Genomic DNA, 12,743 nt, shown 5'->3' on the forward strand with positions numbered 1-12,743 from the left:
GCATTTCGCTGTTAGTCTACACCTGTTGTTTACGAAGCATGTGCAAAAAATAATTTAGGTTGTAAATGAGATCTGTATTTTCATTTTCATGTTTTCACTGTCATTATGGGGTATTGTGTGTAGATTGGGGTGCTTTTTAATCCATTTTGAACTCAGGCTGTAACAACAAAATGTGTAATAATATTTAGTGAAGACCACTGTATGTAACCGGAAGTACTGAACGGTATTTGACTGGCAGGCTGCTGGTGAAAACTAGTTCCGGTACGGAGCTCATTGACTGTTGCTATGACATCGCTTTGGTCGATGCGGACGCTGAGGAGTGACGCATTCTGGGAGATGTACACAAACTGCGGCGGTGCTTTGGTGAAGATTACTCAAGACTAAACACAAAAAAATGAAGGTATGTGCCAAGAAACAACACGGGTCTAGTTGTATAATATCTGTATATACTTACTTAACCCTGGGTATTTTCCATTAGCTACGCTTGTTTTGGTTGTGCGCTTCCCGAACACAAATGTAGCTAACGTTAGCTGGCTAGCTAGCTAACGTTACCAGTAAGCCTACTTCTTGGCTAGCTAACTAATAATTTGCATCAAGTCAAAAACCACCTGTTACAAACTAGCTCCCTTTATTGAGATAGGGATACCAGTAGCAGACTTGAGTGGGGAAACACAGAGACAGGAGGGAGATACGGTGGAGTCGGGATTCGTACCCAGGCTGGGGTTTCCCAAACTATCCTGGAGCCCCCCTGGGTGCACGTTTTGGGTTTGCACTACACAGCCAACCAACTTATTATCAAGCTTTGATTATTTTAATAAGCTGTGTAGAACAAGGGCAAAAACCAAAACGTGCACCCAGGGGGGACCCCAGGACCGACTTTTGGGAAACCCTGCTAGACGGCGGCGTTAAAGGGGCAGTCTGTAGTTGCTACATCCATTTTGGACTTATAAATAAATGATATGTACCCATTGATTCTTGAAGAAAATAACTTATAAATATAAGCTTGTTTTACCCCAATGTTTGTAAACAAACACTATAGCCTCAAAACATTTTGATGGCATGGATGGTCAGTCCTTGCATCCAAAGCTCTGTCTATGAATTTGAGAGTGGCTACATTTCTCCACCCCCATCCCGCAGCTTTTTACTGAAACGGGCGGGGTGCCGCTCTGTTATTGTTTCTACTGCTGATAAGCTCTTTAACGTTACCTGCTAGACCAAATTCTTCCTCCTCTCTCTCCCTCTCTCTCTTTCTCTCTCCCTGCAGCGCGTTTTCACCCTCACAGACAGAGCTTGGTTGGGGTCCTGTCTCCAGTACAAATGGCAGAAGACACTGGGGAATTACATTGCTGTCGCAGGGTGAGTTGTGGCTTTGCTGGTTGGTGTTGTTTGTAAAGTTGCAGGTGTTGCACAGACATGTTATTATGGTGTAATGTAGCTCTGGTCCAGGGCGTTAGTGCGGCTCGCAAACAATCCAATCAAATTCCAGTAGATTTTTCATTCACAGAATACACGTGATGTACACAGTACAATGACATACTTCCTTGCAGGTGAGTGTAATGAAACAGGCAGGTAGGGAGAGTGACCTCAACTCTCAGCCTTCTGGCCCATAGCCCCCAAGTGGATATCCAGTCTTATAAAGACTAGGGGTGCTACATAAGCATTTCATTTCATTGCACCCTGGACCAGAGCTAGGTGTTATATCTATTGACATAATAGCAGCCTGTATTCACCTGGACCAGAGCTAGGTGTAATGATCACCTGTTCTATATTATATTGCTATAATACCAGCCTGTGTTAATCCCTTTGGAGTCTGGTACCCGTCCCTGGGACACCAGTACCTGCCTTCTACTGTAGGCTAAATATCCATATTGGACAAGACAGTTATTCTATTCTATTCGGCTCTGTTCTGTTCTGTTCTGTTCTGTTCTATTCTGCTCTGTTCTATTCTGCTCTGTTCTGTTCTGTTCTGTTCTGTTCTATTCTGCTCTGTTCTGTTCTATTCTGCTCTGTTCTGTTCTGTTCCTGATCTGTTCTGTTCTGTTCTGTTCTGTTCCTGATCTGTTCTGTTCTGTTCTGTTCTGTTCCTGTTCTGTTCTGTTCCTGATCTGTTCTGTTCTGTTCTGTTCTGTTCCTGATCTGTTCTGTTCTGTTCTGTTCTGTTCTTTTCTGTTCTGTTCTGTTCTGTTCTGTTCCTGTTCTGTTCTGTTCTATTCTGCTCTGTTCTGTTCTGCTCTGTTCTATTCTGCTCTGTTCTATTCTGCTCTGTTCTATTCTGCTCTGTTCTATTCTGCTCTGTTCTGTTCTGTTCTGTTCTGTTCTGTTCTGTTCTGTTCTATTCTGCTCTGTTCTATTCTGCTCTGTTCTGTTCTGTTCTGTTCCTGCTCTGTTCTATTCTGCTCTGTTCTATTCTGCTCTGTTCTGTTCTGTTCTGTTCCTGCTCTGTTCTATTCTGCTCTGATCTGTTCTGTTCGGCTCTGTTCTGTTCTATTCGGCTCTGTTCTGTTCTGTTCTGTTCCTGCTCTGTTCTATTCTGCTCTGTTCTATTCTGCTCTGTTCTGTTCTGTTCTGTTCCTGCTCTGTTCTATTCTGCTCTGATCTGTTCTGTTCGGCTCTGTTCTGTTCTATTCTGCTCTGTTCTGTTCTGTTCTGTTCCTGCTCTGTTCTATTCTGCTCTGTTCTATTCTGCTCTGTTCTGTTCTATTCTGTTCCTGCTCTGTTCTATTCTGCTCTGTTCTATTCTGCTCTGTTCTATTCTGCTCTGTTCTGTTCTATTCTGCTCTGATCTATTCTGTTCTGTTCTATTTGGCTCTGTTCTGTTCTATTCTGCTCTGTTCTGTTCTGTTCTGTTCCTGCTCTGTTCTATTCTGCTCTGTTCTATTCTGCTCTGTTCTGTTCTATTCTGTTCCTGCTCTGTTCTATTCTGCTCTGTTCTATTCTGCTCTGTTCTATTCTGCTCTGTTCTGTTCTATTCTGCTCTGATCTATTCTGTTCTGTTCTATTTGGCTCTGTTCTGTTCTATTCTGCTATGTTCTGTTCTATTCGGCTCTGTTCTGTTCTATTCTGCTCTGTTCTGTTCGGCTCTGTTCTGTTCTATTCTGCTCTGTTCTATTCTGCTCTGTTCTGTTCTATTCTGCTCTGATCTATTCTGTTCTGTTCTATTCGGCTCTGTTCTGTTCTGTTCTGTTCTGTTCTGTTCTGTTCTGTTCTATTCTATTCTGTTCTGTTCTGTTCTATTCGGCTCTGATCTGTTCTGTTCGGCTCTGTTCTGTTCTATTCGGCTCTGTTCTGTTCTATTCGGCTCTGTTCTGTTCTGTTCTGTTCTGTTCTGTTCTGTTCTATTCTGCTCTGATCTGTTCTATTCGGCTCTGTTCTGTTCTATTCGGCTCTGTTCTGTTCTATTCGGCTCTGTTCTGTTCTATTCGGCTCTGTTCTGTTCTATTCGGCTCTGTTCTGTTCTGTTCTGTTCTGTTCTATTCTGCTCTGATCTGTTCTATTCGGCTCTGTTCTGTTCTATTCGGCTCTGTTCTGTTCTGTTCTGTTCTGTTCTGTTCTGTTCTATTCTGCTCTGATCTGTTCTATTCGGCTCTGTTCTGTTCTGTTCGGCTCTGTTCTGTTCTATTCGGCTCTGTTCTGTTCGGCTCTGTTCTGTTCTGTTCGGCTCTGTTCTGTTCTGCTCTGTTCTGTTCTATTCTGCTCTGATCTATTCTGCTCTGTTCTATTCTGCTCTGATCTATTCTGCTCTGATCTATTCTGCTCTGATCTATTCTGCTCTGATCTATTCTGCTCTGCTCTGATCTATTCGGCTCTGTTCTGTTCTGTTCTGTTCTGTTCTGTTCTGTTCTGTTCGGCTCTGTTCTGTTCTGTTCGGCTCTGTTCTATTCTGTTCTATTCTGCTCTGTTCTATTCTGCTCTGCTCTGATCTATTCTGTTCTGTTCTATTCGGCTCTGTTCTGTTCTATTCTGTTATGTTCTGTTCTGTTCTAATCTGCTCTGTTCTAATCTGCTCTGTACTGTTCTAATCTGCTCTGTACTGTTCTAATCTGCTCTGTACTGTTCTAATCTGTACTGTAATGTACTGTACAGTTGTGTTCTAATTCTATACTATTTTACTCTGTTCTGTTGTATTCTAATTCTATACTATTTTACTCTGTTCTGTTGTGTTCTAATTCTATACTATTTTACTCTGTTCTGTTGTGTTCTAATTCTATACTATTTTACTCTGTTCTGTTGTGTTCTAATTCTATACTATTTTACTCTGTTCTGTTGTGTTCTAATTCTATACTATTTTACTCTGTTCTGTTGTGTTCTAATTCTATACTATTTTACTCTGTTCTGTTGTGTTCTAATTCTATACTATTTTACTCTGTTCTGTTGTGTTCTAATTCTATACTATTTTACTCTGTTCTGTTGTATTCTAATTCTATACAATTTTACTCTGTTATGTTGTGTTCTAATTCTATACTATTTTACTCTGTTCTGTTGTATTCTAATTCTATACTATTTTACTCTGTTCTGTTGTGTTCTAATTCTATACTATTTTACTCTGTTCTGTTGTGTTCTAATTCTATACTATTTTACTCTGTTGTGTTCTAATTCTATACTATTTTACTCTGTTCTGTTGTGTTCTAATTCTATACTATTTTACTCTGTTCTGTTGTGTTCTAATTCTATACTATTTTACTCTGTTCTGTTGTATTCTAATTCTATACTATTTTACTCTGTTCTGTTGTGTTCTAATTCTATACTATTTTACTCTGTTCTGTTGTGTTCTAATTCTATACTATTTTACTCTGTTCTGTTGTGTTCTAATTCTATACTATTTTACTCTGTTCTGTTGTATTCTAATTCTATACTATTTTACTCTGTTCTGTTGTATTCTAATTCTATACTATTTTACTCTGTTCTGTTGTATTCTAAATCTATACTATTTTACTCTGTTCTGTTGTGTTCTAATTCTATACTATTTTACTCTGTTCTGTTGTGTTCTAATTCTATACTATTTTACTCTGTTCTGTTGTGTTCTAATTCTATACTATTTTACTCTGTTCTGTTGTATTCTAATTCTATACTATTTTACCCTGTTCTGTTGTATTCTAATTCTATACTATTTTACCCTGTTCTGTTGTATTCTAATTCTATACTATTTTACTCTGTTCTGTTGTATTCTAATTCTATACTATTTTACTCTGTTCTGTTGTATTCTAATTCTATACTATTTTACTCTGTTCTGTTGTGTTCTAATTCTATACTATTTTACTCTGTTCTGTTGTGTTCTAATTCTATACTATTTTACTCTGTTCTGTTGTGTTCTAATTCTATACTATTTTACTCTGTTCTGTTGTATTCTAATTCTATACTATTTTACCTGTTCTGTTGTATTCTAATTCTATACTATTTTACTCTGTTCTGTTGTGTTCTAATTCTATACTATTTTACTCTGTTCTGTTGTGTTCTAATTCTATACTATTTTACTCTGTTCTGTTGTGTTCTAATTCTATACTATTTTACTCTGTTCTGTTGTATTCTAATTCTATACTATTTTACTCTGTTCTGTTGTGTTCTAATTCTATACTATTTTACTCTGTTCTGTTGTGTTCTAATTCTATACTATTTTACTCTGTTCTGTTGTGTTCTAATTCTATACTATTTTACTCTGTTCTGTTGTATTCTAATTCTATACTATTTTACTCTGTTCTGTTGTATTCTAAAGACCTGACAGCTCAGTGAAGATATTTGACAGACATGGACAGAGGAAGAATGAACTAAATCTACCAGGGTGAGTTTAACACACAGACACACATCTGACCCGCTGAGACAATACTAAAACATCTGACCCGCTGAGACAATACTAACACATCTGACGTGCTGAGACAATACTAAAACATCTGACCCGCTGAGACAATACTAAAACATCTGACCCGCTGAGACGATACTAACACATCTGACCTGCTGAGACGATACTAACACATATGACCTGCTGAGACAATACTAAAACATCTGACCTGCTGAGACAATACTAAAACATCTGACCTGCTGAGACAATACTAACACATCTGACCTGCTGAGACAATACTAAAATACAACATGTTCTGTCTCTCTCACTCTCTTGCCCTCCCTCCCTCCTTCCTCCCTCCCTCCCTCTTTCTCTCACCCTCCCTCCCTCTTTCTCTCAACCTCCCTCTCACCCTCCCTCCCTCTTTCTCTCACCCTCCCTCCCTCCCTCCCTCCCAGGCGTTGTGTAGGGATGGACTGGGATAAGGACGGAGACATCTTGGCAGTGATCTCTGACAAGTCCAGCTCCATTCACCTCTGGGACGCTAACGTCAACAAGATCTCACAGATAGACAGCGGCATGAGGTGGGCTGGTCACACACCTCACACCAAATCAAGCTTTATTTCTACAGCACATTTCTTCACAGGAAGAAGAAAAACAATGAAATATTGACTACACAACAAACATCAGAGGATAAAAAAACGAAAGAATAACATTAAAAACTGAAAGATTAAAAAGCACCCTCAGGAAAAGCAGAGCTAAAAAGGTGTAATTTTAAGATCTTTTAAATATGTCCACAGTTTCAGCCCCCCTCACACACACCTTACCCACGCGCACACATCCATCTCACACACTTACACCGGCTCACCCTCACACTGACACACACACACACACACACACACACAAACTGTTTCCAGGTAATAACATTCCCCGGTGTTCCTTCCTGTCTGTGTTGGTTTCCATAGAGACCAGATGTCATTCATCCTGTGGTCGAAGGCTGGGCCCCTATTGGCTGTCGGGACCAACAAAGGAAACCTGCTGATCTACAACCAACAGACGTCACGCAAGATCCCTGTCCTGGGTAACAACACGCTGCTCTAGATCCCTGTCCTGGGTAACAACACGCTGCTCTAGATCCCTGTCCTGGGTAACAACACGCTGCTCTAGATCTCTGTCCTGGGTAACAACACGCTGCTCTAGATCCCTGTCCTGGGTAACAACACGCTGCTCTAGATCCCTGTCCTGGGTAACAACACGCTGCTCTAGATCCCTGTCCTGGGTAACAACACGCTGCTCTAGATCCCTGTCCTGGGTAACAACACGCTGCTCTAGATCCCTGTCCTGGGTAACAACACGCTGCTCTAGATCCCTGTCCTGGGTAACAACACGCTGCTCTAGATCCCTGTCCTGGGTAACAACACGCTGCTCTAGATCCCTGTCCTGGGTAACAACACGCTGCTCTAGATCCCTGTCCTGGGTAACAACACGCTGCTCTAGATCCCTGTCCTGGGTAACAACACGCTGCTCTAGATCCCTGTCCTGGGTAACAACACGCTGCTCTAGATCCCTGTCCTGGGTAACAACACGCTGCTCTAGATCCCTGTCCTGGGTAACAACACGCTGCTCTAGATCCCTGTCCTGGGTAACAACACGCTGCTCTAGATCTCTGTCCTGGGTAACAACACGCTGCTCTAGATCCCTGTCCTGGGTAACAACACGCTGCTCTAGATCCCTGTCCTGGGTAACAACACGCTGCTCTAGATCCCTGTCCTGGGTAACAACACGCTGCTCTAGATCCCTGTCCTGGGTAACAACACGCTGCTCTAGATCCCTGTCCTGGGTAACAACACGCTGCTCTAGATCCCTGTCCTGGGTAACAACACGCTGCTCATGTCTACAACTACACATCTATACAGATCATTATGTTTGGTTTAAAATTCTTACATACTCTCTCTTTCCCTCTCTCTGTCTCTCACACACACACACACACACACACACACACACACACACACACACACACACACACACACACACACAGGTAAACACACTAAGCGTATCACCTGTGGCTGCTGGAGTTCTCAGAACCTGTTGGCACTGGGCAGCGAGGACTGCAGCGTAACCATTAGCAACCAGGAGGGAGACACCATCCGACAGGTAACACACACACACACACACACACACACACACGCCATCCAACAGGTAATGGGTTTTTCACTCAACTTCTCTATCCACCCTTCTCTCATTCTCCCCCATCGCTCTCCTCTCCCCATCCTTCTCCATCCCTTCCCCCTCTTTCCCTCCCTCTATCCTTCCCCCTCTCTCTCCCTCCCTCCCTCCCCCCTCCCTCCCTCCCTCCCTCCCTCCCAGACGTCGGTGCGTTCTGACCCAGCTGATATCCAGTTCTCTGTGATGAAGACAGACGAGAGGTCTTCTCCAGGAGAGAGCACAGTGAGTATTACTGTTACTGACCTGTTACTAACTGTCCATTAACTGTTTCCTTACGGGGAACATGGAGCTGGGTCACATGGACATGTTAACGATACGTTTATATTACCCTTAAAACTACTACTACTACTTTGAATGTTGTAGCTGTCAATTGTCCCATCAATAATCACCCATATTAATGAACATGTCATTTCAGACGTCCCGTGTCTCTAGTAAGACCCTATAGGGGATGTATCATAATGAACCATATCAGCTAAATGTCCATGATAAGTGGTGGCTTTGGTCGGTGTTGATCCTTTTGGGTTTATCCTCCCAGCTCTAGGGTAACATATGTTCATGGTTTGATCAGGGTAAAGCAGGACAAAGAAGCACATTTGAAGAGCTGATTCCGTCTTCTCATTCTGTCTTCTCATTCCATGTTCTCATTCTGTCTTCTCATTCTGTCTACTCATTCCATGTTCTCATTCTGTCTTCTTATTCCATGTTTGCATTCTGTCTTCTCATTCTGTCTTCTCATTCCATGTTCTCATTCTGTCTTCTCATTCCATGTTCTCATTCTGTCTATTCATTCTTCTCATTCCGTGTTCTCATTCCATGTTCTCATTCCATGTTCTCATTCTGTCTTCTCATTCTGTCTTCTCATTCCATGTTCGCATTCATTCCATGTTCTCATTCCGTATTCTCATTCCATGTTCTCATTCTGTCTTCTCATTCAATTTTCTCATTCTGTCTTCTCATTCTGTCTTCTCATTCCATGTTCTCATTCTGTCTACTCATTCTGTCTTCTCATTCCATGTTCGCATTCATTCCATGTTCTCATTCCGTCTTCTCATTCCGTCTTCTCATTCCATGTTCTCATTCCGTCTACTCATTCCATGTTCTCATTCCATGTTCTCATTATGTCTTCTCATTCTGTCTTCTCATTCTGTCTTCTCATTCTGTCTACTCATTCCATGTTCTCATTCCGTATTCTCATTCAATTTTTTCATTCCGTCTTCTCATTCCGTCTTCTCATTCTGTCTACTCATTCCATGTTCTCATTCCGTATTCTCATTCAATTTTCTCATTCCGTCTTCTCATTCTGTCTTCTCATTCTGTCTTCTCATTCTGTCTTCTCATTCTGTCTTCTCATTCCATGTTCTCATTCTGTCTTCTCATTCTGTCTACTCATTCTGTCTTCTCATTCCATGTTCGCATTCATTCCATGTTCTCATTCCATGTTCTCATTCCGTCTTCTCATTCCATGTTCTCATTCCATCTACTCATTCCATGTTCTCATTCCATGTTCTCATTATGTCTACTCATTCCGTCTTCTCATTCCATGTTCTCATTCTGTCTTCTCATTCCATGTTCTCATTCCGTCTTCTCATTCCGTCTTCTCATTCCGTCTTCTCATTCCGTCTACTCATTCTGCCTTCTCATTCCATGTTCCCATTCTGTCTATTCATTCCGTCTTCTCATTCCGTCTTTTCATTCCATCTTCTCATTCCGTCTTCTCATTCCATGTTCCCATTCCATCTTCTCATTCCGTCTTCTCATTCCATGTTCGCATTCTGTCTTCTCATTCTGTCTTCTCATTCTATGTTCTCATTCCATGTTCTCATTCTGTCTTCTCATTCCGTCTTCTCATTCCATGTTCGCATTCCGTCTTCTCATTCCATGTTCGCATTCTGTCTTCTCATTCTGTCTTCTCATTCTATGTTCTCATTCCATGTTCGCATTCTGTCTTCTCATTCCATGTTCTCATTCCGTCTTCTCATTCCATGTTCTCATTCCGTCTTCTCATTCCATGTTCTCATTCCGTCTTCTCATTCCATGTTCTCATTCCGTCTTCTCATTCCATGTTCTCATTCTGTCTACTCATTCCATGTTCTCATCCCATGTACTCATTCCGTCTTCTCATTCCGTCTTCTCATTCCATCTTCTCATTCCGTCTTCTCATTCTGTCTTCTCATTCCATGTTCGCATTCCATCTTCTCATTCCGTCTTCTCATTCCATGTTCGCATTCTGTCTTCTCATTCTGTCTTCTCATTCTATGTTCTCATTCCATGTTCTCATTCTGTCTTCTCATTCCATGTTCTCATTCCGTCTTCTCATTCCATGTTCGCATTCCGTCTTCTCATTCCATGTTCGCATTCTGTCTTCTCATTCTATGTTCTCATTCCATGTTCTCATTCTGTCTTCTCATTCCATGTTCTCATTCCGTCTTCTCATTCCATGTTCTCATTCCGTCTTCTCATTCCATGTTCTCATTCCGTCTTCTCATTCCATGTTCTCATTCCGTCTTCTCATTCCATGTTCTCATTCTGTCTACTCATTCCATGTTCTCATCCCATGTACTCATTATGTCTTCTCATTCCGTCTGCTCATTCCGTCTTCTCATTCCATCTTCTCATTCCGTCTTCTCATTCTGTCTTCTCATTCCATGTTCTCATTCTGTCTACTCATTCTGCCTTCTCATTCCATGTTCTCATTATGTCTACTCATTTCGTCTTCTCATTCCATGTTCTCATTCTGTGTCCCATTCTGTCTTCTCATTCCATGTTCGCATTCCGTCTTCTCATTCCATGTTCGCATTCTGTCTTCTCATTCTGTCTTCTCATTCTATGTTCTCATTCCATGTTCTCATTCTGTCTTCTCATTCCATGTTCTCATTCCGTCTTCTCATTCCATGTTCTCATTCTGTCTTCTCATTCTGTCTTCTCATTCTATGTTCTCATTCTGCCTTCTCATTCCATGTTCTCATTATGTCTACTCATTTCGTCTTCTCATTCAGTCTTCTCATTCTGTCTTCTCATTTCATGTTCTCATTCTGTCTTCCCATTCTGTCTTCTCATTCCATGTTCTCATTCTATCTTCTCATTCCGTGTTCTCATTCTGTCTTCTCATTCCGTCTTCTCATTCTGTCTTCTCATTCCGTCTTCTCATTCTGTCTTGTCATTCCATCTTCTCATTCCATGTTCACATTCTGTCTGTCTTCTCATTCTGTCTTCTCATTCCATGTTCACATTCTGTCTTCTCATTCCATGTTCTCATTCTGTATTTTCATTCCGTCTTCTCATTCCATGTTCTCATTCTGTCTACTCATTCTGTCTTCTCATTCCATCTTCTCGTTCCATATTCTCATTCTGTCTTCTCATTCCATGTTCGCATTCAAATCAAATCAAATCAAATTTTATTGGCCACATGCGCCGAATACAACAGGTGCAGACATTACAGTGAAATGCTTACTTACAGCCCTTAACCAACAGTGCATTTATTTATTATTCTCATTCTGTCTTCTCATTCCATGTTCGCATTCTGTCTTCTCATTCCATGTTCTCACTCCGTCTTCTCATTCCATGTTCTCATTCTGTCTTCTCATTCCATGTTCTCATTCCGTCTTCTCATTCCATGTTCTCATTCTTTCTTCTCATTCTGTCTACTCATTGTCTTCTCATTCCATGTTCTCATTCTGTCTACTCATTCCATCTTCTCATTCTGTCTATTCAGTCCGTCTTGTCATTCTGTCTTCTCATTCCGTATTGTTATTCCATGTTCTCATTCTGTCTATTCAGTCCGTCTTGTCATTCTGTCTTCTCATTCCATGTTCTCATTCTTTCTTCTCATTCCATGTTCACATTCCGTCTTCTCATTCCATGTTCTCATTCTGTCTACTCATTCTGTCTTCTCATTCCGTCTTCTCATTCTGTCTTCTCATTCTGTCTTCTCATTCCATGTTCTCATTCTGTCTATTCAGTCTGTCTTCTCATTCTGTCTATTCAGTCTGTCTTCTCATTCTGTCTTCTCATTCCATGTTCTCATACTGTCTACTCATTCCGTCTTCTCATTCCATCTTCTCAGTCCATATTCTCATTCTGTCTTCTCATTCCATGTTCTCATTCTTTCTTCTCATTCCATGTTCGCATTCTGTCTTCTCATTCCATGTTCTCACTCCGTCTTCTCATTCCATGTTCTCATTCCGTCTTCTCATTCCATGTTCTCATTCTTTCTTCTCATTCTGTCTACTCATTGTCTTCTCATTCCATGTTCTCATTCTGTCTACTCATTCCATCTTCTCATTCTGTCTTCTCATTTTGTCTTTTTATTCTGTCTTCTCATTGGGTGTTCTGTGTTGTGACGGTTGTGTCCTGGTCAGAGTTGCTGTGCTAAGAGACGAGTGATGTGTGCAGAGAAGGAAGAAGAGGAGGAGAGATGGAGGGACAGCTGGGATGAGAGCAGGATGGACATAATATGGGTAGAGTGAGAGAGGAGAGAAAGAGGAGAGTCTAGTCATATCTGAGAGAGAGAGTACACAGAGCATTACCTTTGACTAGGGCTCTGCCTAGATACCTACCTAAAGTGCATTCGGAAAGTATTCAGACCCCTTTACTTTATCCACATTTTGTTACGTTACACCCTTTTTCTAAAATGGATTTAAATTTCAATTTAACATATGTTTTCAGACCCTTTGCTATGAGCCTCGAAATTGCATCCTGTTTCCATTGATCATCCTTTAGATGTTTGTACAACTTGATTGGAGTC

The 12,743-nt window shown here is 41.2% G+C and overlaps 1 protein-coding gene across 1 annotated transcript in view; it reads left to right on the forward strand.

Annotated features, from left to right (window-relative positions):
- Positions 1 to 305: 305 nt before the first annotated feature.
- The window catches only part of LOC311117932 (WD repeat-containing protein 19-like), a gene marked incomplete at its 3' end in the record, with an annotated part of 21,381 nt that continues 8,943 nt past the window's right edge, over positions 306 to 12,743 (forward strand). The window contains exons 1-7 of the mRNA XM_084192824.1: positions 306 to 400; positions 1,265 to 1,356; positions 5,711 to 5,776; positions 6,232 to 6,357; positions 6,739 to 6,854; positions 7,812 to 7,927; positions 8,141 to 8,221. Coding sequence (XP_084048950.1) covers positions 395 to 400; positions 1,265 to 1,356; positions 5,711 to 5,776; positions 6,232 to 6,357; positions 6,739 to 6,854; positions 7,812 to 7,927; positions 8,141 to 8,221 — 603 coding nt within the window. The remainder of the gene's footprint in view (positions 401 to 1,264; positions 1,357 to 5,710; positions 5,777 to 6,231; positions 6,358 to 6,738; positions 6,855 to 7,811; positions 7,928 to 8,140; positions 8,222 to 12,743) is intronic.

This window comes from Coregonus lavaretus, assembly GCF_964263955.1.
Source record: "Coregonus lavaretus genome assembly, contig: HAP1_SCAFFOLD_5674, whole genome shotgun sequence".
Classification (NCBI taxonomy): Eukaryota; Metazoa; Chordata; class Actinopteri; order Salmoniformes; family Salmonidae; genus Coregonus; species Coregonus lavaretus.